The 23,768-nt window shown below is 40.3% G+C and overlaps 3 protein-coding genes and 1 long non-coding RNA gene across 5 annotated transcripts; 2 read left to right on the top strand and 2 right to left on the bottom strand.

Moving 5' to 3' along the window:
- The first annotated feature begins 993 nt into the window (after nt 1-993).
- Nucleotides 994-4,345, top strand: LOC119023839 (lathosterol oxidase-like). Its single transcript, XM_037106057.1, has 6 exons — nt 994-1,099; nt 1,713-1,924; nt 2,482-2,614; nt 2,767-2,867; nt 3,418-3,546; nt 3,786-4,345. The coding sequence occupies exons 2-6, from the start codon at nt 1,715-1,717 to the stop codon at nt 4,053-4,055; spliced, it is 843 nt and encodes a 280-aa protein (XP_036961952.1). The 5' UTR covers nt 994-1,099; nt 1,713-1,714; the 3' UTR covers nt 4,056-4,345.
- A 518-nt stretch (nt 4,346-4,863) lies between these two features.
- On the bottom strand, nt 4,864-6,319 carry anapc13 (anaphase promoting complex subunit 13). The gene is made up of 2 exons (XM_037106060.1): nt 5,620-6,319; nt 4,864-5,261 (listed from the first exon to the last, which is right to left on the bottom strand). The coding sequence occupies exons 1-2, from the start codon at nt 5,716-5,718 to the stop codon at nt 5,136-5,138; spliced, it is 225 nt and encodes a 74-aa protein (XP_036961955.1). The 5' UTR covers nt 5,719-6,319; the 3' UTR covers nt 4,864-5,135.
- A 1,390-nt stretch (nt 6,320-7,709) lies between these two features.
- On the bottom strand, nt 7,710-8,498 carry LOC119023843. Its single transcript, XR_005076345.1, has 2 exons — nt 8,404-8,498; nt 7,710-8,236 (listed from the first exon to the last, which is right to left on the bottom strand). It is a non-coding gene; the product is annotated as an uncharacterized LOC119023843 (long non-coding RNA).
- On the top strand, nt 8,498-23,695 carry rspry1 (ring finger and SPRY domain containing 1). 2 transcript variants are annotated; one of them, XM_037106056.1, is made up of 15 exons: nt 8,498-8,745; nt 9,348-9,973; nt 12,829-12,881; nt 14,728-14,840; nt 16,369-16,495; nt 17,048-17,106; nt 18,041-18,107; nt 18,402-18,533; nt 18,650-18,765; nt 19,166-19,309; nt 19,405-19,516; nt 19,799-19,901; nt 20,377-20,529; nt 21,023-21,127; nt 21,298-23,695. In XM_037106056.1, exons 2-15 carry the CDS (start codon nt 9,576-9,578, stop codon nt 21,392-21,394), a joined length of 1,779 nt encoding a protein of 592 aa, XP_036961951.1. In that variant the 5' UTR covers nt 8,498-8,745; nt 9,348-9,575; the 3' UTR covers nt 21,395-23,695. The 2 variants fall into 2 exon arrangements, with proteins under 2 accessions (XP_036961951.1, XP_036961950.1); XM_037106055.1 differs by having other exon boundaries at nt 8,498-8,850.
- The last annotated feature ends 73 nt before the right edge of the window (nt 23,696-23,768 follow it).

Here is a 23,768-nt window from a genome sequence, read left to right as displayed (position 1 = left end):
ATGGGGCAGGGCACGTGCACTGCAAAAAAAAAAAAATGACAGGCTTACCATTGCAAGTGACTTTATTTGGGGTTTAAATAGATCTATGGTCGTAAAAACAGACAGCGCATACAGCAATAGTTTCTGATTATTTAAAAAATCCGATATGTCCGGTCAGTTATGCGGTTACTGAGCTTCTTGTTATGTGCTGAGCGTGCTGGGATCTGGTTCCAACAGGGCTGACGTGTCTGTATCTGTCTGGATCCTCTCAGCACACTGTCTGCCTCAATAAAATGAGTCAAAGAAGAGTTCCTTGAGAGAGCTTCTTGAAAAAAAAAAAAAGCTCTTAAGGAAAACACATGACAGCAGTATTTCATTCATCCGACATTAAATGCTTCATTAGGTCTGCATTAGGCCACGGGCTTTCTGTCACAAATCTTTTGCTGGAGGAGGAGGAGGACATCTGAGGACACCTGAAGCAGGTCAGTTCAGTAGCAGCAGCATGAAACAGCTTTTTGGAATTTCTTAATAGTGACTGTAGAGATTAACACTGAAACGATCTCAGTTTATTAAATTTTACTGCAAAGTGAAAATGCTTTTAATGCATGTGATTTATTTTGTTTTCAGTGAAGGCAGGTGTACAAAATCTTGCTTCTGCTGCTCCTACTTGTTTTCAGTTTATTCCAGTCATATCTGTAGGCTGTTGCACATGCTAATGGTAATTATTCTGCAATAAAAAATTGGGATTAAGATAAATTAGCTAGCATTAGTAAGTATTAGTCAAAATGTGAAGAGTCAGTCATTAACAGTGTATTAACCTTGGATATAAACAGCTATAAAGGATACATGAAGGCAGAGCTGAGACATTTCTGGAGCCACATCACATGTTTGGTTATTCTGCAGCCGAGGTGTGTGGAGAAATCACTACTGAAGAGTCTGATTGGGTCTAAGAAAAGTTAATCAATCAGGTTAAACAGTTAAACATCAGATAAAGGTTTTCAAAACCAATCATCAGCAAAGTGATGTTGTCACTTAGAGTCAGTTAGCAGTAGTGGAGGCCCATAGCAGCCCGGGTGAAGTGCTGGTGTCATTTGCACGAGGACAGTGGTCATTTGTACAGGTATGATTCTTGAATTTGATTGTCTTGCAACTATGTATTATAATTCTTTGGTGATGCTGTTATTGTGGTGCATGTTAAACATAATGTAAAGCAAAAATGTTTTATATATTTGATGTATAAAAATCTTAAAGGACAATTTCACTCAAAAAATAAGAACTTCAGTCACCATCTCATCAGTCTCATGCTGATGGTAAGTCGGGTGACGTTTCATGGTCTGAGGAACCCGTTTTTAAACGGAAATCTTCACTGTAGCCACTAAGCTACATTTGTTAGTGTGCACCCTATCTCACTGTTTAACAGTGATGCCCCAGAAATGTTTTATGGACTGTGAAGCTTCTCCTGCCTTTCCAAAGACATGAGGCTGGGAGGATAATGACTGACTTTCATGTTTAGGTGAATTCATCCTAAAAAGCCCTGGCTAAAGCAGATCCAATTACAAAAAAGTGTGCTTAGATTGGAAAGCCATTCAGTTACTACGTTTACTTATACACATATGCTTTTTAAGTTCTTTTCCTTCATGCTGCCAGCGGTTCGTTTTCTTCTCTTTAGTTAGCTGAATCATGGTGGTTAAAGCACAAGGCTGATCTTACTGCATATTTCACCCTCTTCACAGACATGGATCGTGTGCTGAACAGTGCAGACAAATACATCCTCACTCCGTATGTTTACCCGGCCTCATGGCCCGAGGACGGAGCTCTGCGTCAGATAATCAGCCTGTGGGTGCTGACCAACCTGGGGGCGGAGCTCATTTACCTGGGCTTTGGTGCGCTTAGCTTCTACTATGTATTTGACCACAAGCTCATGGAACATCCACTCTTTCTCAAGGTAAGCTGTCTGGTCAGGGATGTGACTGTGGTCTCCTTTGTTTTTAGGATAAAACCATATAACAGGGAACTTTAAAAGTGCTTATGAAACTCAATTTAATACTTAATCGTCTTCATGACCTACATTTGCAAATGAGACCATCAGTGGGAACATTTGGCAATTTCTAGGGTCAAATTCTGACTTATTCAGGTCAGATTAGCGATGAAATGAAGATTTATCTGTGGAAGGGTTCTGAGGATGAATTGAGGATACTCACAGCCTGAAAGAAGCTGCTCTGTAGTCTGTTGGTTCGGTACTGCATTATAACAAGGATTGCTCTGTTTCGGCATCCTCATATGAACTTTATTAATCTTACTCAGCCAGAAGTAGAAACAGTGCCTCATCGCCATCTATCCTGCAAACAGCTGTTTGAAAAAGAAAAATAGTTTTGAAAATATGTTGTGTCTACTTTTTCCAGATTCAACAAATTTCCATGTAGTCGCTTTGGCAAAACATCATAGTAATTCCAAAGCAAACTTCTCCCAAATCCTAACTCTGTGTCTTTGATCTGACAACAGAACCAGGTAAAAAAGGAGATTCAACTCGCAACTTCCTCCATCTTCTGGATGAGCTTCCCCACAGTGGTCATTTTCTTCTTTGAGGTCAAGGGTCACAGCAAGCTTCTTGACAACATAAGTGAATGTCCTCTGGGTAAGATGAGGAAAACCCAGGCCAGGGTTCATCTTCACTTAAATCAACTCAAAATTTAAGTTCAATCAATGAGAGACTGCTCATTTGGTAAAATAGGCTCTAAAATAATTAGTTCTAATGAGACCCGTTAACCTCCTCTGTTTCTGTTTCAGGCTGGCCGGGGGTATTCCTGAGCATTGCTGGTTTCTTGTTTTTTACTGATATGTGTATCTACTGGATACACCGGTTCTTGCATCATAAGAGCATTTACAAGGTGAGAGTTAGCTCATTTATTTCTAGCATTCATATGAAAGCACTGAAAAAATGCTTTAGATAATTCATAGTTACTAAATTCCCTCTAGGTTTATTGTAAAACTAAAAAATATACTGCCTCTGGTGCATATACTTTGTGTCATTACTAAAACTATATTGTAGTTTCTTTACCTCCCAATATCTGTATCAGCATCAAAAGAGTGATTATGTCAATTTTGTGTTTACAGCTTCTGCGTTACCACTACATTGCAAAAATATTCAACTATCACAGGTTAGGTTTACAAAAATAACATGTGTACTGAAATATGACTTACTCAGTGGTGGGGTTAGTTGTGAAAATGACACCTTCTTTGATTTTTGGCACATCGCGGCTTAACAACTGAACCACAGCTCAGTATATGAAATCAATAACTGCACATTTGTATCACATCTATTTGTAAGATGGGCTTCTGACTGAAATTCACTGAGTAGATTTGTTGATATTGTTTGCCTGGTGTGTTCTTCACTAAAACAGTCACTGCAATCGGTACACTTGTGTTTCTCTCCCTCAGCACTTACATAAGAAGCACCATATATTCAAGATCCCTACACCTTTTGCCAGCCATGCTTTCCACCCACTCGACGGCTTCCTGACGAGCTTACCCTATCACATCTACCCTTTCATCCTTCCCCTCCACAAGGTGCTGTCTTTTTGCAATGCTTTATTTGATCTTGTGTAGTTAGGTCTGAGGAGTACTGCATGTTTCCCAATGATACAGATTAACTTGAATAATTTTCAGGTCCAGCTGTATGTTGACAGATTCTGATGACGTTTGCTTGGAAAGCAGTGTAACATACCAATTTTTTTTTTTTCATAAAGTACACTATTGACATGAGGTCGCTTACCAGTGAAATGACATCTGGCATATCTGTATTACAGGGGGTCTACCTCTCACTCTTCATCTTTGTCAACATCTGGACCATTTCTATACATGATGGAAAGTACCTCATCCCTGGCCCTCTTATATATCTGATCAATGGAGCTGCTCACCATGTAGACCATCACCTCTTCTTTAACTACAACTACGGACAATACTTCACGCTCTGGGATCATCTTGGGGGCTCCTACCGACACCCCTCAGCCCTGCTGGGGAAGGGGCCACATGACTACATTTGCAGGCCCACGGCAGAGGCTAAACAAACACAGTGATGATGGAGTTACAGTCAGGATTTTATTTCTGGTTTAAACCACTCAGAGAGGTTTCTAAAGAGATGCTCAGCCTGCATCATGATGGATGAGAGACAACTGCATTAGCTGCAAAACTATCCATTAAGAGCAGAAATTACCTGTAGAGACGATGAAAAGACAATTGATTGTTTTTCCAAAACAGAACTGTGTGGTTGTTTTTTTTTTTACAACGGTTAAATGCACTGCCTACAACTTAGCTGGAAAAAAAGACTGCACCGCTGTGAATACAAATGAGCTTGGTTGAGGTCTAAGTGATCTAAATATAGATCAAGTACAGAACATTATATAAATGAGGGAATCTTTCAATATAACTCAAAAGCACCAAAAACAACAGCCTCCAAAATGATAACAAAGTTCAATGAACAAAATAGAATGAATGAATAGGAATGATCATTTTAACCTTTATGGAATTAGGATTTTGGCAACTGAGTTTTACTCTGAAAAAACAATTACCTATGCATCCAATCTTAGCTGCAGTCCACCCTCTTGCATATCAGTGACTTAGAAGAGCATTTTTTCTGGTATTTCAGTTAGTTTAACATACTCTTTGATGGAAACAATTATTTGTGTGTGTCTGTGTTTGGGTCTTATCAATATCTTCTTAAACATGATAAAGTACACTACTAAATTACTAAATATATAAACATAAACATAAACAGGTAGTAGTCTTTCACAAAACAATCTTTGTGTTTTTGTTAACACATACAAGGACTGCCCAGCATCAACTAGAACTGACACCATCAAGATTAAAGAGAAAGTCTCAAGAAAATGTTATACACCAAAGCTGATATTTAATATTTGTATATACATACTACAATATAAACCCAATACTTTTTCAGAAAACATTTTTTGAATAATTTCTGCTTAGCTGAAACATACTGAACATCTTTCAAAAGACACAGTGTAAAAAGATGGTGAATTACATGTGTTTGGTGCCGCTGTCTGCGTTCAGATGAAGAAGTGTTATTGTTAACACATACAAGGACTTCCCAGTATCCTGCCCCAAATCCTTGTCCTACAGTCTGATTCCAGATCAGTCCCTCAGCTCCCGGTGCTCGGTGTGTTTTCGTGCAGGCTCTGCAGAGCGAGGTCTGTCCACTTCATCTCTTGTTCTTTCACAGACTCTGTGGATCCTCCGTTGTCCTGCTCAGCCTCAGGCAGTTCACTCTGGTAGAAAACAGAGGAGAATAAAGGGGCAGATCATCTCATCATCAGTATGAATGTGTCAAGACATAAGCTGCTTCTGAGTGTGCTTGTGTAAAATACTGTACCGTATCCTGTTAAATGACAACTGATTACATTCACTTCTCCGCAATTGTCACACCTTCTGAAAACCAATATCTAGATTCCTGTACTCAGCACCTGCTATCTACAAACTGATATATGATCGGGTTTGTTTTGAGCTCACATTTTCATTAGTCAGCTTACACACAAGCTGAAAACAGTAGTCTTCTGCACGTTAAAACAAATCTATAAAAGCAGGCTATTTCTAATGCTAGCATGAATCTGTTTGAACGACATTTACCAGAGGGATAGTGACATCTTCATAAGGCAGTCTGTCCTCCCTCCAGGCATCATCAGTGAGGTCCAGGACTCTCCCATCTCGTTGGATTTCACTGTCCATCCTCTGAGCACGACTCCGGGCCAAGCTGCTCAGATCTTCTGCTCTGGTCAGACTGCGCGTTAGCCTCAAGCTAGCTGCAGCGCTTAACACAAGGTGGCAGAAGGTGGGGAAAGTCCGCCAAAAGTCCACGGATAGACTTATAAATAAATCAGCCGGCCTCCCAAACAAGAGGGAAGTAACAACGACACACGGTTTGCCAAAGTGTGTGAATAATAAGGTGTAAGTGTGGATTTGGTTTCAGAGTTGAGTTTATTGTCGTTTGTGCAAAGTGGACGCGACAAATGTACGTAGCAACTGACGCTTGGTGATGATGTAACCAATGATGCCTTCACGTGCGGGGGAAAGAATTGTAACATAACATGTTGTTAAATAAAATAAACTGAATAAACTGTCCGCTGATAAAGATTGTGCGACGCGGTCGGAGGCCAAGGAAAGGCAACTAAATTGACCTTGGTCACGACTATTTCCTTAAAGTACTGTTCCCAATGTTGATGATGAATGTAACCGACCCCACATAGAGTTTCATGGTTACTATGGCAACGAGTCGTCCTCTCTCGCTAACAGAGCCAGATCAAGACTTCACCAACTGTTGTGTTGGTTTTACTCCTTGAGAAGGTAATTAAAATGAGTACATAACAATTTTAGAAGAATTCAAATACTTTCCAGTCAATGGAAAAGAACATTTGGAGATCGATGGCAGGTTATCCAGCCGATAATTAGCATAACTAGCTTAACCAACGTAGCTTGCCACAATTTTCACTCACGTAGTGTCTACAGAGGTAAAATATCTCGGTAGTTGTCTTTTGGAGGATACTTTTGAAAAGATACTTAAGTAGAACAATCTATCTAAACTGTGTATTGAGTTTCAAACTGGTAAATATATCCTTGTCTTCCCGAAATAGCTGAGAAGCAAATGTGCTTGTGAATCTTATTTTAATGTGATAGGTGGTAATGGGGTTAACAAAATGAGAGCGAACCTCTGCCTCACTCAGTTTTTCTCGGGACATCTACCAAAATGTGATTTTGTGTAGTCTTGTATTAAAACTGATGTTCGTGAATTCTGATTTCTTTTTATAGTCACTACAAAGATGTCAGCCTCTCAAGAACAGCCATTGGAAAATGGAAAAACATGCGCCAACCCTGGAAACCCAGTTTTCTCCTGCATGATGACTCCAGAGGTTAAAGATGTTCGACTACCCCAGCGGGCAAAGCCCCAGAATCCTTTGTACAGGACCACTTCCAGTGCCTACGGTCTTCTCCCTCCAACCTTTGAAAGCTCACCATGTACCTTCCACCCTAAATCACAAAGATTTACAGAAGACCTCGGCAAGAGTGGGATGTATTGTGACAACACCTTCAATACAGCCCTGGATCGGAGCAGGGTGTATGACTGTCCCAATTTACAGCATACTGTCTAAATGCCTGGTTGACTTAATGTAAGACCACTGGTTCTATGACATTTAATTCATGTCAAGTATAGTATGGACCACTCTAAATAAAATAGTGTAAATAGAAAATAATACCCATGCAATGAATGCACAACTTTCCTAAGTAGTGTATTAAGAAATTTGAGGCCTTTCATTGCCAAAGCTTCAAGATGTTTTTTTTGTTTGGACTTCAGCCACTTTCTAAACCGAACATACGTGTAGAGATAGAATGAACCCCATTTTATTTTGCTCTGGTCTGTTGCATTTGTTACACTGGATGTTAGGGATAACCCAAATATGTCTTTTAAGTAATGATAGTACTCATATACCTTCACGTATGTGACTACGAGTTCAGATGATAAAATCTTGAGACATCAAACTGGGTCAGACATATCAAGAAGGACTTTTAGAATGACTTCAATGGATCGTACTCTGAAACATGGACCTGGGCCCTGCTGTATGGATGGAGCCCCGCAGACACCTTCAGTCCCTCTCTGTTGCACTGGCCTTATACCCTCACCTAAAGGACAAAAGACTTATGTAAATTATAAAAGTTTGGTGTTGGATGAAAGATACGCTGATTCTCAAAGCATTTTTTTAACCTTCATTGGTGTGGCACATTGCAGATACAAATGACAAACTGAGTCCCCTTATCTGAAGTTTCCCTAAAGTATCTGTAAAGATATTATATAAAGAAGATTTTATCCCATTGTTATTCTAGTACATAAGTGGGACTATGATTTGTCTATACTATCAAATCAAATTATCAACTTTGTGACACCTTGCATGCTATAGGTATTATTTTAAATGGAAATATTATACTTGTCTTGGCATCATTTTAAATAAATAGACATACTGAGATGTTTTTGTTTTGAAAATCTTGTTGGTCTTCTGTTGATTGCGTTCACGTACCGTGGGAAAGATTGACTTCCGGGTATGTAGTCGCCTTTAGGCTTGACTGGCATTCTCTCTCTCTATAAATACATTTTTAATAAACAATGGTAAAAGCACACTTGTTTGACGTGTTCGATGTCGATGTAATGTCACCGTTGAAACTTGTTGCTTTTATTCCAGCTTCTCACTGCCTTGCTCTGTCATAAACCAATACATACAGGTGCAGAAATACACAAAACAGTGATTTTCGAACAGCATAAGCGGTGTTCAAAATACATCACTTGTAAAATCAGATAGCGGGAAAGAAATGTGTTATATGTAAAAAAAAAAAAAAAAAAAAAAAAAAAGGAAAACACAGTTTTACCGTATGTTGACGTTGTATTTCACAGAAATCCTCCTCCCTCCTCCTTCAGCCGCGCCTCCACAGCCACAGCTGATGGGCAACCTTTTTTAGCTGCCAACGCTACGGAACTTAGCAAGCGGCTAGTGGTGTAGCGTCGTTAAAATGTGTTAGCTTGCCGTCATATGTATGTGCTGTTCGACTTCAAAAAAGGTCTGTTGTGGAATATAGACGGGTCTTGTATGCGACTCCATTACTCCGTTGGTGTTTGAGTACTACGCGTAGTTCGTTCCTTCTCACGTTAGCTAACTTGTGTAGTTTGACAGCAGGATCAAAGAAGCTGCTAACCGGGCTAACATATAGCTGGTAAGCTACAACACAACACTGCTAGCTAGGTGTCTGTCTGTTTTGTTAACTACTTCGGTCTGGCTCCACTGCGTCTGAATACCGCTGTTGTTAAAGAAATAGCACGTAAGTATGCGCTCAGGTCAAAACTGAGCCATTATAGCTCACTTACGAAATGATAAGAGCGAGTTTGTGAGACTTGGTATTCATTTGGAACTGCTAATGTTGTAATGCTTGCTTAGTGGGTGGCTAGCTTGTTAGCCAGCTAACTGAAAAGCTCCTGATATGTCAACAGTACTAAATGTCTCAATAAGTCAATGCGCGATGAGCTCATTTTTATTCAGACTGTGACTGTCCTCATTAAACAACACAGCTCTATTTAAACAGCTACATGTTGTGTAGTAGCTAATATGTTTGAGATGGACAGTTAAATGGTTATTGCTGATTGTCTTTCTATTTTCACTTACTTATGTAATTTTGTCCAGATTTGACACTTGGGTGCATGTCACTGAAGCTAGTGTTTATCTTTGCTTTGGGCAGAATATGATATAAACACATCTCTGACAGACTCAACTTGGGGGCAGAGTTTCATTGTTTCTGTTCTCTTTGTGTTGCTTCCACAGATATGCAAGCCTTGGATGAGACCTGTACCTGAGGTTGGGACTGTCTGTGATGTTCAGAGCATTTCTCCTTGCTTCATCTGACCCCATCTGGTCTCTTTAACCAGTCATATATTATTACTCTGAAAAAAGAAATCCCATATCTCTGCTTGGCAACAGTATGATCATTTACGCTGATCCCACCCAGTCCACTGGGAGAAGAATCCCCCCAAACCAAGCTCTCCAAATGATATGATAGTAGCCGCCTGGATCACTTACTGTGCCTGCAGGAGCCTTGCACGGGTTCTGCTCTTCCTTTCCTCCTCAGACTCCCTTCCTCCATTCTGGCAGACCCTTGCCACTGTGGTCTCTGGCACTGGAACCATGGGTAACAGCTGTGTGTGCCGGGAGGACAGTGACTTGGAGGACCATCACCATGGGTCGACAAGGGCAACCCGAGGACAAGCTCGACGGGTGGATCATGCTACAGCCGCAGGTGTTGATGCTGGAGAGGCTCGGAGCAGTCGGCCAAGGGACCCAGTCAGACCACCGCGCCGAGGGAGAGGACCTCATGAACCAAGAAGGAAGAAGCAGAATGTGGATGGCCTGGTGCTGGACACGTTGGCTGTCATCAGGACACTTGTAGACAAGTAAGTGTAAAAGTTAGACATTAATAAGATAAAGAGGGTTTGAGGTAGAAGGGTGAGAGTGGACAATACACATTTGAAATGAATATACTTTTTAGTAATGTTGTTGTTACTTCTGATAATGTTTCAGGCTGCTAATAAATGTGAATTTTAACCTTTTTGTTATTAGGATTTGTATGAGCATCAGACCCATAAATATCCTGATCTTGGGTTAAAAAAGTTTTAACTCTAAAATACTATTCTGTTTTATGGTTCATGTAGTCAACATAGTAATTAGCTGTAGCTGCAGAGCACCAGAAAAGTATTCAGGGTGCACTAGCATATTTACCAGATGTACTGCCATGGCACATTTGGACATTCTTGATCCTGTAGTTCATTTTCACACAATGAGATATATTGTATATTGAAATAAAGGTTGCAGTTTTGTCATCTGTAGCGCATGTGGTGAAATGTTAGGATCACTAGTCCTACACTAAGTGCCCATGAAACTTGAGCTCAGTTGGAGCAGAATGATAAAAAAGGAGAGGTTGGTGTCTTCAGCAGAAGCATCACACAAGGTTTTTTCTGTTATCAGAACATGGCCTGCAAACTCTGACGTGGATGTTTGAAGCAGTAGTTGGTACAAAGTAGAGTCACGCCTTTTGAGATGAGAAGTTCTGTCTTTTCGCTGTTTTTGCAACAAATAGCATGGTAGAATATTTTATGCACATATCCCAGCAACACTTTACTTTGAGTCCCTCTTTTATTGGTTTTATAAATGTTAATACATATGTTTTATCTTACAGCTGCCTACAATTACATTATAGTGTTATAAACGTATTTTTTAAATATTTGTTTACTGTTCACAAATGTGTTTACAAAAATTCCACAAAGGAAAAATGATAAAGGTCCTCTGCTTTCTCTTCTATATGAATCAAATTTATAATAACTGAAGTATTGTTTTTGATATACAGACTATAAAAAATGTTAATAGAGACACTCTCCATACTGTGCCTTTGTGATGTGTTGATTGTGTGGGCTCGGTCACACTTGTCTGGTTGACAGTGTCAGTGCCACCAACCCCTGCAGAAACATCAGCGTTCATATCACTGTCACGCTTTTGACATTTTTATTTCACATCACCAACAATCAGATGAAACGGCTTCAGAAATCACACTTTTTCCTCCTCCAACGTAATCTGTGTAGTCTGCAATATAGAGCTCTGTATACTGGTGATATACTGATATGCTGAAAAATCTCACTCGTTCTCCACAGAGGTGACTTAAATGGTATGAGGTGGTTAAAGTAGCTGCAGCGGGTGTTTGGTTGTTTACCCGTGCCTTCAAACTCTTTAAAAGAGGCCTTAGCCATTTTCTTAACATATGTGTTTCCCTCTCTTGGTTTAGTGATGACTTGCTGCAATGATGTAGCAAGATTTTGATATCCTGTGTAGATGCTGTGTAGAAGCACTTTCTTCCTTATCTTAATCTTCCACTGAGTTATCACCTTCTTCAGAGAACAGCCGTTCCGCTAAGCCCTTTGGGGTTTTGCTTAGCACGAGTTAAGTTTGCAGAGAGAACAAAAAGGTGGGCACAATTCTTGAGTGTGACACCGTTCAGCAGATAACTCATTCCCAAGTATGAATGTTGGCAAAGGTCCACATGAGTTACGGGCAGGTCTGGTTGTTGGTCTTGTCCTAATATCAGCCGAAGCAGCAACCTAGCAGTATGCCAAATTCTTTTCATTTTCAGCCCCTTTTCCATGAATTTGGTCATCAGAGCATCTCTTCTATCTACACATGGTGTGAAATTGTATTTCTTGAGATCATGCAGTAAGTGTAAAAGTCCACCCTGCAAAGAGATTGATACATACCAGCTTTATGCATGAAAGAAAGAAGTCATTTATTCAGTGGTCTTCAGCAAGTGAAGACAAATGCATGCTGGCAGAGGTGTGGTACAAACACTGGAATTTGGCAAGAGGAGAAGTATTTAAACACATCATGCTAAGTGCTAACACTTCAAGTCTTGGTCTCCAACTTCACTGTGACCAGCTTTGAAATTTAGATTTGTATTTGCGTTCAACTGAATTTTGCCAATTCATGTGGTTGAGCTTTGTAGTACTGCATATTTTGTCTTGTGAAAGTATTACCATATCATTGTCTTGCTAATAATTGTATTGTTTGAATAGTCATGTTCTGTTGTGCACTAGGGCTGTGCAATATTGGAAAAACAGACATTATATAATTTTCGTTTTCTGCAACCTATATTGCAATATGAAAAAACAGAGCAACCTACCAGATGCCTCGATAACCTCTAATTGGAAATTATGTGATATTGTAGAATGATTGATTCATTCATTGTCTTTTGAATATATATATATACAACCCCATGTCCAACATCCAAGAATTCTGTATGGTACAACTTATTTATGTTAGGGAATCTGAGGATAAAGCTGCCTGGAGTTGACTGTGAAAATGAAAGCCTTCTTCAGCTTGGGATGAGCCATGACCAGCAGCAGTAATGTCAGCATTTTCAAAAACAACACCCACTGAACCAAGTCCATCACAATTATACGCTTGCCTTAACGTTTCCATGGGGCAGCATTACTGTCCATGGCCATTACTGTGTTCACAGAAACGCACAAAGGCATGAGTCATTTGTTGATATTTGTTGATGCATTGACCACAGGGTCACAAACACTTGAGATGTATTTGCTGGTTGAATGCTCTTACCTTGATGCACCACCTCCATTTGTGTAAAGCACGCTTTCATAAATGAACACATATCACAAATTTTGAAGCAGCGTTTGTGAAAAAAAAGAAAAATACTCCTAAACCATGCTATTATCTAATTCTGTGCAAACTCTGTTCTGTTTTTCAGTGACCAAGAGCCCCCTTACTCCATGATCACCTTGCACGAGATGGCAGAGACAGGTAGGGGAAAAAAATGAGGACACACTTAAAATCAATCATTGGCACTGTGTAGCAGATCATTGCCGGGACAGAATACACAAAGCAATGTGAAGTAAAGTACAGGAGCATATTTCATGTGTTTTTACATTGAAAGGATCAGAGGTTCCAAACTGAGGAAAAGTTAGAAATGTTAGCTCTACTCAAGTGGTAGCTAATGTCTCAACCAACAAAACTGTGTCTAGCTTAGCTTGTAGTCATGTGCACAACTCTTCAGATGTGGAGTTAAGATTTATCCTTTCTACTGACTGATGGGGAGTCCCAGGAATTTAAACAGGTCTCTTCTGAATATGCTGCCAGTGTCCCATCCCCCTCAGGCTGAGCTAGTTGTTTGTGAGAACTGCTGAGGCAGTGATATTACAGTAGCTTTGTAAGTGGCAGACAGTGGCAGTCCTTATCCTCTGTTTAGTGACAGCTTTTCCAGTTTGACGTAATTGTTTCTTTGACATCTCATGCAAACTACTCTGCCCACGATGTGAGCAAATATTTGAATGGTGTTTAAATAGTGTTCCAAAGAATGTCTTGCAGTAAATGTATTTGGTTTGTGTCGTGTTCTGTTGTTAAGTAGAAACATGATATTGAGGGCCAACATATTTAAATGCTACATCCAAAGAAGATGGTATAATGAGGTGTAAAACAGACTATTTATGTCTAGAGAAACCTTCACTGGTGAGAGCCAGACACACCACCTGTTTGCTGTTTACCAATCCTGCAGGAATATTGCTGCCTCAGCATTTATCCAACAAAGTCAGTGGCCCAGCCTGAGGGGACATTTACATCACCAGGGGAAGGGCCACAGTCACGAGATATGATGCAAACATCATGTGTTTGCTGCTACTTACATTTCTAAAGTGGTCATGAGACCTGCTTCCAAGACGGATTCATATATTGTGTTTAATTAATATTTTCCAGATGTGTATTTGCTTGTTTGTGCAGTAAGTGGAAAAAAATGTAATAGAGTTTCTGTCTGTCTTAGTTTGACAGTAACAGGTCTGCCTTTTTATTTGTGGTTGTGCATATTTCAAGCTTCAGGTGATGTTTTTTGTGTGTCGGCACTTTCTTATGCATATGGTGAATGCTGCTTCCATGCTGTGTTTGTGTGTCTGTGTAGCCTCTGAATTCTTGTGTTTGGGCCTTGTGTCATGCACATATGGTGTTTGATGCTCACATGGCGTGGTGTTGTGTGGTTTAACAACAGCCAAGCTGGGTGTTCACTTGCAGATACTGAACCCTGAAGGCAGCCAAGCTGCAAGTCAGTCAGACAGCCAGTCACTCTCTGTTTGACATGTGTTATGATGTTACATTATTCAGCAGCCAGTTGGCTGATGCTTTCATAAGTGATAGTATCAGATCTGAGTAATCTAATGGACAGGAAATGTTGTTTCACTATTTATGATGCTCATAAACCTGGTGCCTGTCTTACAAAGTGATTTCAGAGCAGATCACTTCTCTTTCATCTGGTTTTGTTGGTAATTCTTGTCTTTTGCATGAAAACATTTATTTTAATGAAAGAACATAAGCAAGACACAGTTATCAAAAATATTACCCAGTCTGAAGCAAGTTCTTGGCAGATATGTGTATTTTTCATTTCATCAGTAGGTTATAAAAAAGAACTTTCCACCTGCTTAAATTTTTTTCATAGTTCATTGCAGAGGATGTTATATTTTGAGATGCACTTAGAAGATACCCTACTCATAATTAATTCTTCATTTATAATGCAGGCAGGCATCTTATATGTATGTAGGAGAAAGAGTGAATGTTCATAAGTGTGAAGAGTCTCAAATCAGTCTTTTCCTCTCTTCTCCCTCAGATGATGGTTGGCTAGAGGTTGTCCAGTCTCTGATTCGAGTGATCCCATTGGATGATCCGCTTGGTCCTGCAGTGATCACCCTTCTCTTGGATGAGTGCCCCCTGCCCACCAAGGTTAGTGGCTTGTATGTGTGAGTGTGACACATAAAAATGATTCGACTTTTCACTCAGGAAAGAACTGGCTCCTTTATCACAGTGTCACTTGTTCCCACAAAGCAGGCTGCTTTTTCTCCTCAGGAGCAGTCATTGTTGAACCACTTCTACACATGTGGACTGATGTGGATGGAAAGTAATAGCAACCGCAGTTTGAACCTGCAGATGTAAACATGTTAATGTCATCACCTGCAGATACCTTTTTAACACTAGTGTCACCTGCAGGCAAAGTATGTATAGTTTGTGCATTTTGTGAGTTATTTTAGGTTTTACATGATGTCCTCATTCCTCATTGTGGTAAACTAACCCCCAGTTGATATTTAAATATTTTCTAAGATAATCATCTTATTTGGTTTCGGAGACAGCACTAAGTCAGCTTTCATAACTACTATCCTTTATTGTTTTCTTTTGGCCTATGCTCCCCCCTCTTCTCCAACCCGTCCTCTCTCTTTCCCTTTCAACAAATACAATCTGGTAAGGACCCCCTGCCTTCTGTCTAAAGTAACCTGAGGACAAGGGACACACCATGACACTGTGAACAGTATGAATTCTGTACTCTTTCCAGTACTCAACAGAAACATGCTCCACTCAGCAAAACATATATTGCAGGTTTAAAATCTGAAATGTAAAGCTTCAGACACCCACGCATGCACACACACACACACAAACAAACAGATTTTACAAAAAGGATAGTCTCGCATGCCAGACCTATTTTTACGGTGCTGCCTCAGTAGTGCAGACAGGTCTGGCTGCACCAATTCTCATTCTGGTATAGGGGAAAAACACTCTGAGTTATTTGTGATTGGTTAAAGGAAATACAATTGTGTTAGACGGCACTAAACCCAGGATTCCGTGACAATACCTCTGCAAAATAGTGTCTGGTGGCTTGCTTGTTTAGGTTCATGCCATTGGCAACCAGATTAGTGTTAGAATAACTTGACATTTTCAGCATGTAGGTTGCTAAATCTGTAGTTGTTGACATTTTCCATAGTGATAAGGATTTTCAAAACAGTAATAGTCAGGTAGCAGAATGGAGCAAAATGACACCTGAAATAGGTTCCCCAGGGCAGGCATATACCAAAAAACATCATCCTTTATATAATAAGGCTACGAAATAATGTCTTTGCTGGCAACTTTGACATGTTTACATCTGCACATCTGATCTGCTGCTGCTGCTCATCTAGCATATGAATGGTATAGGCTGGACTTGACCTGCAGCCGATGCAGCTCAGCTGTTGGACGATATTGACTGATCATGATTTCTGGTGCATCAGTGACACTGTGTCCCTGCTAATGAAGCACATTTTATTTACTTGATATGGTGTGCTTACTCTGGGGCTTTGCCCATAGAATCACTTCTGTCTTTTCAGATGTAAATGTACAGCTGTAAGGTTTCATACCACTGTGTACCTTGAAACCGGTACATCCCTGCAACCTAATGTGTATGTGAGCTCTTCATTAGAATAATTGCTCCATCTCCTCTCTCCAGGATGCTCTCCAGAAACTCTCAGACATGTTGAGTCTGAGTTCCGCTGTAGCACGACAGGATGCTCTGAACCCTGCTAAACACAGAAATACCACAGCTGTCCTAGGATGTCTGGCAGAGAAACTGGCTGGTACGGTCCACATTTTCACATTTTAATCCTCAAGTCAATTATCTGGCTCTTTACTGCTGCCAATGACATGTTTGTTGCTTGCTAAGAATTTGGAGACATTCTAACTTATTGCAAGCGACCACAAGGAACAGCATGTCTGTGTGGTTGTCGACTTGCAAGGGCTTCAGATTAACTTATACTCAATTTTTAACACTTACGGTGGTAAATTGTTTGGTGATAATTTGGTGTCTTATTGAATTGTCAAATTATACCAAATTAGCTCAGTATATCAGTCATATTCTGAACCAAGAGGCAGCTCCCCTGATAGTCAGGCATAGCAAGTGAAAGCCAATAGAAAGAAAGTGAAGAAAGTTTATTTGTATGATGCATGTTATTCAGCGTAATGCCTGATAACATGGCATATTAGGACATAATATAATATACATAAGAGTTTTTATTTACATAATTGATCATTTTCTCTTATCATTGACTCTTTTGGTTTGATAGAAAAACAGTGTATTCAGTTTATGCTCAGCTCTCATTTGTTGTCTCTTTTCTTTTTTCTCTTCTTAGGTCCAGCCAGTATTGGATTGTTAAGCCCTGGAACCCTTGAGTACCTTCTAGAGAGTCTAGTGAGCATACACACACACACGCGCACACACACACACACACACACACACACACACACACACAGTTTGAACAAGGCAATACCTCACAAACGTAAATATTAAAGTCTGACATTTGCAGATGTATTGCAGTTACTCGACTAGTAACGTGGCAGCTTTAGGTGTCCCATCAGTGGTTCTTAGAAGTAGCAGTGATGGTTGAAATGAGGAGACGCAGAGTCTGTGTAAATGAGAAGTTTAGACATCAGTGTGCTTCAAATGAACACATGGGGGATGTCAAACAACTACATGCTTCATTTGATGTCCAGCATATAGAGCGCAACAGAAACTGTAGAAGCAGAAGTCTCTGTTTTCACCACTTCTTCTCAGGTTACTTAATTCGTCAGTCTTCTCACTCTCTTTTGATGTGCTTTGTCAGAGCTATAAGGAAGTCAGTACTGCAATTGAAGTGTTTTATACCCACCAAACAAAACGGAACAAAAACACATTCAGAAGTCTGATGATTTAAGTGAAAAAGGGCTGTAATGTAACTGCTTCTCAGGGAAGTCGCTTTAGTGTTGCCTTTTGAAAATGTGCTTTAATGTGAAGTAGTTACAAGTATTGAGGAGTGACTTAGGAACACCCTTTTTGTAGATAAAATTAATGTGCATGGCAGTCTGAGCTAACAGATGTATGTAGCAAACATTCATAGGAGAGTTTGTCCTGGAAGGCAGACAGTGATGGCTAGGTTGTATGAAACGGCAGCATGGCTGCCTGTTGCAAAACTCTTGACCACCTTTGTTTCATCTAACAGCTGTCCATGGAAGCATGTCCACTGTGAATAAACAATAGATGGAATGATTTTCCAAGACCATGTGTGTTGTTTTTGCATAAAAAAAATTGATTGAGAGCACAAACTGATGACCATTTCTTTTCTATCTCTTCTCTATTACCTCTCCAGAGCTCTGAGGCCCACCCTACTGTCATGCTGTTTGCTCTCATTGCTTTGGAGAAGTTCTCCCAGACCAGTAGGTTCACTCACTTTACTTAAAGGCCCATACATGTTAAAGATTCATGACGAGACTGGTGAAAACTGGTGACTTCCTTTAATTAATTAATAAATGAATAAATAAATAAATAAATAGTTGCCTTATGAGATAAATAAGTAAAGAGGAATATTTTCAGTAGCATTTGCTCATGACATTGCCTCTCCTACACAGGCATTCAACAACATATTTTTGAATTAACTTTCACTGTTTCTTCTGCAGAGATAACTTATGGGATTTGTTTGCCTGATTTGACACTCATCCTCTTGCCCTTAGGTGAGAATAAACTGACAGTGTCTGAGTCGTGTATCAGCAATCGGCTCGCTGTGCTCGAGTCGTGGGCAGAGCAGCCTGACTATCTTAAGAGGCAGGTCGGATTCTGCTCACAGTGGAGCCTTGACAATCTGTGTGAGTAGCCTCAGACACTTTTAGCAGAGACGCAACAGTGTCTTTAGTGTCTTTTAGTGAGGCGTTTGTCTGCATGAGTAACAGAAGAAAACCTTCATATTTCCTCTGTGGTGCAGTCCTAAAGGAGGGTCGTCAGTTCACCTACGAGAAGGTCAACCTCACCAATATCAACGCTATGCTCAACAGCAACGATGTCAGCGAGTACCTCAAGATCTCCCCAACTGGACTAGAGGTTAGTGTATGTATGCAAACTGTGAGAATAACCACATGCGGCAGAATTAATGGATCTAGCACATTCATTTAGGAAGATGGCTTCTCATAAATTCTCTGATTTAGCCTTATATTTACATTTTAATTTTAGGGCATTTAGCCGACCCTTTTGTCCAAAGTGACTTCCAGTAATTCATACATTCATACACTGTTGGTGGTAGCTGCCATGCAAGGTGCCGACCAGCACATCAGGGGTTCAGTGTCTTGCCCAAGGACACCTCGACATGCAGACCAGGGGAATTGAACCAGCGACCTTGCAATAACAAGACGCTGGCTTCTACCCCTGAGCCACAGCTGCTCTTGTCTGTAAAAGATGTGAAAGTTTTGGAATCTTTTTTTGCTCATTTTGCTCCCCTCCTCAGGCACGATGTGATGCCTCATCCTTTGAGAGCGTCCGTTGTACATTCTGTGTGGATTCAGGCGTTTGGTACTACGAGGTGACAGTCATTACATCAGGAGTGATGCAAATTGGATGGGCCACCAAGGACAGCAAGTTCCTCAACCACGTACTCATCCTCAGTGTCTTGAATATTCAGCTTTTCCACATTCTGTTTGCCTGCAGTAGAGCAATTTGGCATTTTTTTGTGTATGTGTGTTTCAGGAGGGTTATGGGATAGGAGACGATGAATACTCATGTGCGTATGATGGCTGCAGGCAGCTCATCTGGTACAACGCTCGCAGTAAACCTCACTCTCACCCCTGCTGGAAGGAGGGTATGCTCTACACACACAGAAACACACACTTCAAAGAAATGTTATAATTGTTGACAGTTAGATCAGTAGATGAGAGGAACCACCTCCTGTTTTAAATGTCTGACTCATTTGTTTAGAAACTGCTTAATCGTTTTTAGTGTCTCTGGAGTGTTTTGTGATTTTGAGAACCCACACGCTGCTGTCACTGCCAACATTTAGGCTCTGGTTTACCTCCCACATGGACGGATAATAGTAATAATAGCAGGCCAAGACTTTATTCTGTTGCATGTATGTCCTGTTTAGGAGATGCTATCGGCTTCCTGTTGGACCTCAGCAAGAAGCAGATGATCTTCTATCTGAATGGACATCAGCTGCCGCCAGAGAAACAGGTCTTCTCCTCGGCCACGTAAGTCCACACTCAAAATCAGACTTCTCTGATGACAACAGTCGGTACGTTTACATGCACAGCTTAGCTGGATTACAGCCATAGTTCGACTATGCTACTCAATCAGACAGCTGCAATTGTTCAAGTATACATGCCGGTGAGAAAATCGAATTACTGGCCGGAGCATGTCATACCCTGGTACACTAGGTGGTGCTGTACCCATTTCAACTAGTGGTAATGCAGCAACTTCCGGTTGACCCCTGGAAAAAAATCTTGAGCCTGCGCAGAACGCAAAATCTGATCCGATTCGATGGGATGTATACATGATGCGACTATCAATTGAATAATCTAGGTGTTTTAATCCAACTATGAGAAATCCGATACGATTTTAGTCAGACTAAGGTGTATACTCTTCCTCTCTTCTTTCCTCTACTCTTCCCACTTCTTTCTTGTCTCAAATGACTCCCTGTCTTTCCTTCACTTCTGTGTCTGTCAGGTCTGGTTTCTTTGCAGCAGCCAGCTTTATGTCCTACCAGCAGTGTGAGTTTAACTTTGGGGCCAAGCCTTTTCGTCACCCACCATCTGTCAAGTTCAGCACCTTCAATGACTTCGCTTCACTGCTGCCCAGTGAAAAGATCATCCTACCCAGGTGAGACATGAAGCTGTTCTGCACTCTGACAAAGGAGAAAAGGAGTGTGTAATCTGTTGTCTTACCCAACTGTCATCATTTGTTTTCACTCAGCATCCAACATGTAGATTTGGCATGATACAAACTTGTCTTTAGGGGTATACATGGAGCATTTTCATCACTCTGTTGGTAGCATGGAAGCAGCTCTTTAGGCTTTTTTCTTAAAATGTAATAACTAGTTAAATGACAATAGACCTGTCTTGTATGCTCTGGAAGTGGAACACTAAAATGAAATCCCCCTCTTTATGTCACTTATTGCTGCAAAGTTTGAAAGGTCTAGAGCCCCCTAATAAATGGGTCTCAGGACCATGAGATTGTTACGTACAATATAAGCATGTATTGTAAATACATCATAATGATTTACAGTGTGAAGTTGTCATCACTTTACACAGGAGAAATATGTTCAAATACATGTCTGTAGATAGACACATATCTGCTTTTGTGTTTTTTCTAGACACCGGCGTCTGGCCTTACTAAAGCAAGTTAGCATCCGAGACAACTGCTGCACGCTGTGTTGTGACGTCATGGCTGACACAGAGCTGCGGCCCTGTGGACATGGGTATGTGTGTGTCTGGTGTGGACAGACAATGCTTTAAAAGGTCAAAGATATTTGAGCTTATTCTAGTAAATCATGTCAGACTGATACTTAAACTGTTTTTCTTCTGTCTAGCATTTTCTGGGAATGAAAAATAAAATCTTCCTTCATGCTTCTCCCCCGTCTTTTTCCAGTGGTATGTGTATGGAGTGTGCCTTACAGTTAGAGACGTGCCCGCTGTGCCGCCAGGACATCCAGACCCGCGTCAGACTCATTGCACATGTCTCCTGACACACTTCCTGCCCCTCATCCAATAAGGAGAGACACACAAGCCCTACGGCCTCCTCCTCCTCCTCTAATCCCCTCTCACCCGATAGGGCTGTGAGGAAGGTGCCACAGCATTGTGAAGATACCAGAACTGGAACTTCTGGTAAGAGGAGGCGACGATGGAGAGGTGGAGACAAGAACGAGAGGAGATGAGAGGAGGGAAATTTCAATCACATCTGGATCCCCAGGATCTTTCCCTTATTTCCTTACATCTCCTCTTTTGTATCCTTCTGACAACTCACTGCAGAAGCTGGGCCAAGGATCGTCAACTTTCTACCATCCGTGTGTTTTTCAAACAAAAACGGCAGAAGTGAGGAGCAGAAACATTTTGTCCAGACAGACCAAAACTTCTCATCTGCAAGCCCCTGCGTAGAGTTATCAGACATCCTTTCCTTGATATAAAGATCCCACTGCGCTTTCAGCCCAGAGGCTACTACTATTTAATCCCATCAATGTCATGCACATGTCTGCGGATCTGAAAAGGTTGAATAGCAGAAAAGAGAGTATTAAACCCAAGGTACAGATAAATTTGAGATATAGCTCATGTTCTTGTTTTGGGGTATAGAAGTGTTATCGAGGTAGCATTTTCAGTCTCTTTTCTCAAGCTTGTACCAACACCTGTCCTTTGGGCAGCTTGTAGAAGTAGTCATGGGGTTCAGTTTTATGATCTGGTTAACAAAAGCAAAATTAAAAAATCAAATCAGATTTTATACCACAGAGAACATTAGTGACAAATTTCTTGGTTTACGACCATTTAAAAAAAAAAACCCAAATACTTGAATCTTTATTAGGACTAATTGATTTTCAGCACGGCTGACCCTGCTGCTTTTTGTGCTTTATTGTCTTTGCTCAGATGTTGATATTTCATGAGTCTTGGTCACGTATGTAACAGCCACAACAAATAAAGATACAGGGATTAGAATTACAGGAAGTTCAGTAAATTAAATCACATGTTTGTTTGTCATAAGTGCATATGTTTGAGGAAACAGTTAGGTGTGTACAATTGAATTTCCAACACCTTCACCCTCTGAAATAATCTGGGATTGCTTGATTGGTGCTAACAATTTGGCAACAACTTGTAATGAAGCTCCACCAAGAGCCATGCTCATTTGAGGGGCATTGTAAGTAAATATGTCTTAATTTTTGGTTGTGGTGATAAACATGTGCGTCTGTATCAAGACGACTTTTTTTCAATCCACAAGATGTGATTTAATTTTTATTTTATGATTGGAGACCACCGATGTAGAGACTTGGCTACAGTACAGCTGGTTTTGTTGATTGACAGTGTTGTATTAGCCAGTAAGTAAATCATTTAAAAACAAATGTGAAATGTTTCAGTGAATCATTTTTCCCGTTATATCAGTTGACCAAATTCTTAAGATGCTGTCATTTTGAGTCTGATTTGGCATTGGAATACTTGACATACATTAGCAAAGAAACTACCCACAGCACACTAACATCACCAAGAGTGTGGGCTTCAGCACAGAAACAAATCTATTCGCGTTTCACTTGCTACACATCACAGGACTCTTAGTGGGACTTCTTGTATAAGGAATTGATCTTGTCAAACAAGTTTGTCAGATTGGAAGTGTATCTTCCAGTTGATGGGCTCAGACTGACTAAAATGTGGTTTCCCTCTCTGTGCTTTATATAACATGGCCCATCTCACTTCTTTCATTCTGCCATTTTTCATCTTCCTTCTGTCTTTATAAGAACCTCATGTTTTCTGTATCTTTCTGTCCGTCCTTTACTTGAAACATCTCTGGGTTGACTGACTGACATTTGTATTGGTAAAAAGTGTTGAAATGAACATGTGAGAGAAATTCTGATAAATAGAAAAAATGTGGTTGTACAATTTTAAAAAGAAAAATCAATGTCATTTTAAATTATCACAATTGATGATTAAGAATTTATTTTGGTCAAATTGTTGAGTTGCTACTCCAGCAAATTGCATGAACAGGGTCTGTAAAATCATTCGAACTATACTGGAATGATTTCTAAAAGATAACATGCCTCTCTGAGTGTGACAAAAGACTGGTCTGTTCACTGTTCGATATCTTGTATTTCCTCATGCACCTTATACATGCAGGTGAGAGAAATGATATGGTTGTCTCCGCAATTGGAGATGAAGTTCAGGAATAAGTTGTGAGTTGTATTTAAAACATCTATAAAGGAATTTTGCCCCAGAGTTCCCAAAGATGTGATTGATTGAAGAATTGTTGTTTCCTGGATTGTGATATTTGTAATAAATGTATGTACATGTGATTTTTTTTTCTTCTTTTTTTAATGTATTTCTGAGTGCTTTTTATTTACATCTCAAATCTCCTTTGGTTTCGAA

Source organism: Acanthopagrus latus, chromosome 8 (genome assembly GCF_904848185.1).
Source record: "Acanthopagrus latus isolate v.2019 chromosome 8, fAcaLat1.1, whole genome shotgun sequence".
Classification (NCBI taxonomy): Eukaryota; Metazoa; Chordata; class Actinopteri; order Spariformes; family Sparidae; genus Acanthopagrus; species Acanthopagrus latus.
The sequence above is the reverse complement of the archived record's forward strand: the minus strand, read 5'-3'. Positions and strand labels throughout refer to the sequence as shown.

Coding starts and splice junctions, on each gene's coding strand:
- LOC119023839 (XM_037106057.1), top strand. CDS start 1,715: ATGGATCGTGTGCTGAACAGTGCAGACAAATACATCCTCACTCCGTAT. Junction 1,925..2,481: donor AACATCCACTCTTTCTCAAG/GTAAGCTGTCTG, acceptor ATCTGACAACAG/AACCAGGTAAAAAAGGAGAT. Junction 2,868..3,417: donor ATCATAAGAGCATTTACAAG/GTGAGAGTTAGC, acceptor TCTCTCCCTCAG/CACTTACATAAGAAGCACCA.
- anapc13 (XM_037106060.1), bottom strand. CDS start 5,718: ATGGACAGTGAAATCCAACGAGATGGGAGAGTCCTGGACCTCACTGAT. Junction 5,262..5,619: donor AAGATGTCACTATCCCTCTG/GTAAATGTCGTT, acceptor GTTTTCTACCAG/AGTGAACTGCCTGAGGCTGA.
- rspry1 (XM_037106056.1), top strand. CDS start 9,576: ATGATAGTAGCCGCCTGGATCACTTACTGTGCCTGCAGGAGCCTTGCA. Junction 18,534..18,649: donor GTGGAGCCTTGACAATCTGT/GTGAGTAGCCTC, acceptor TCTGTGGTGCAG/TCCTAAAGGAGGGTCGTCAG. Junction 21,128..21,297: donor CTGCGGCCCTGTGGACATGG/GTATGTGTGTGT, acceptor GTCTTTTTCCAG/TGGTATGTGTATGGAGTGTG.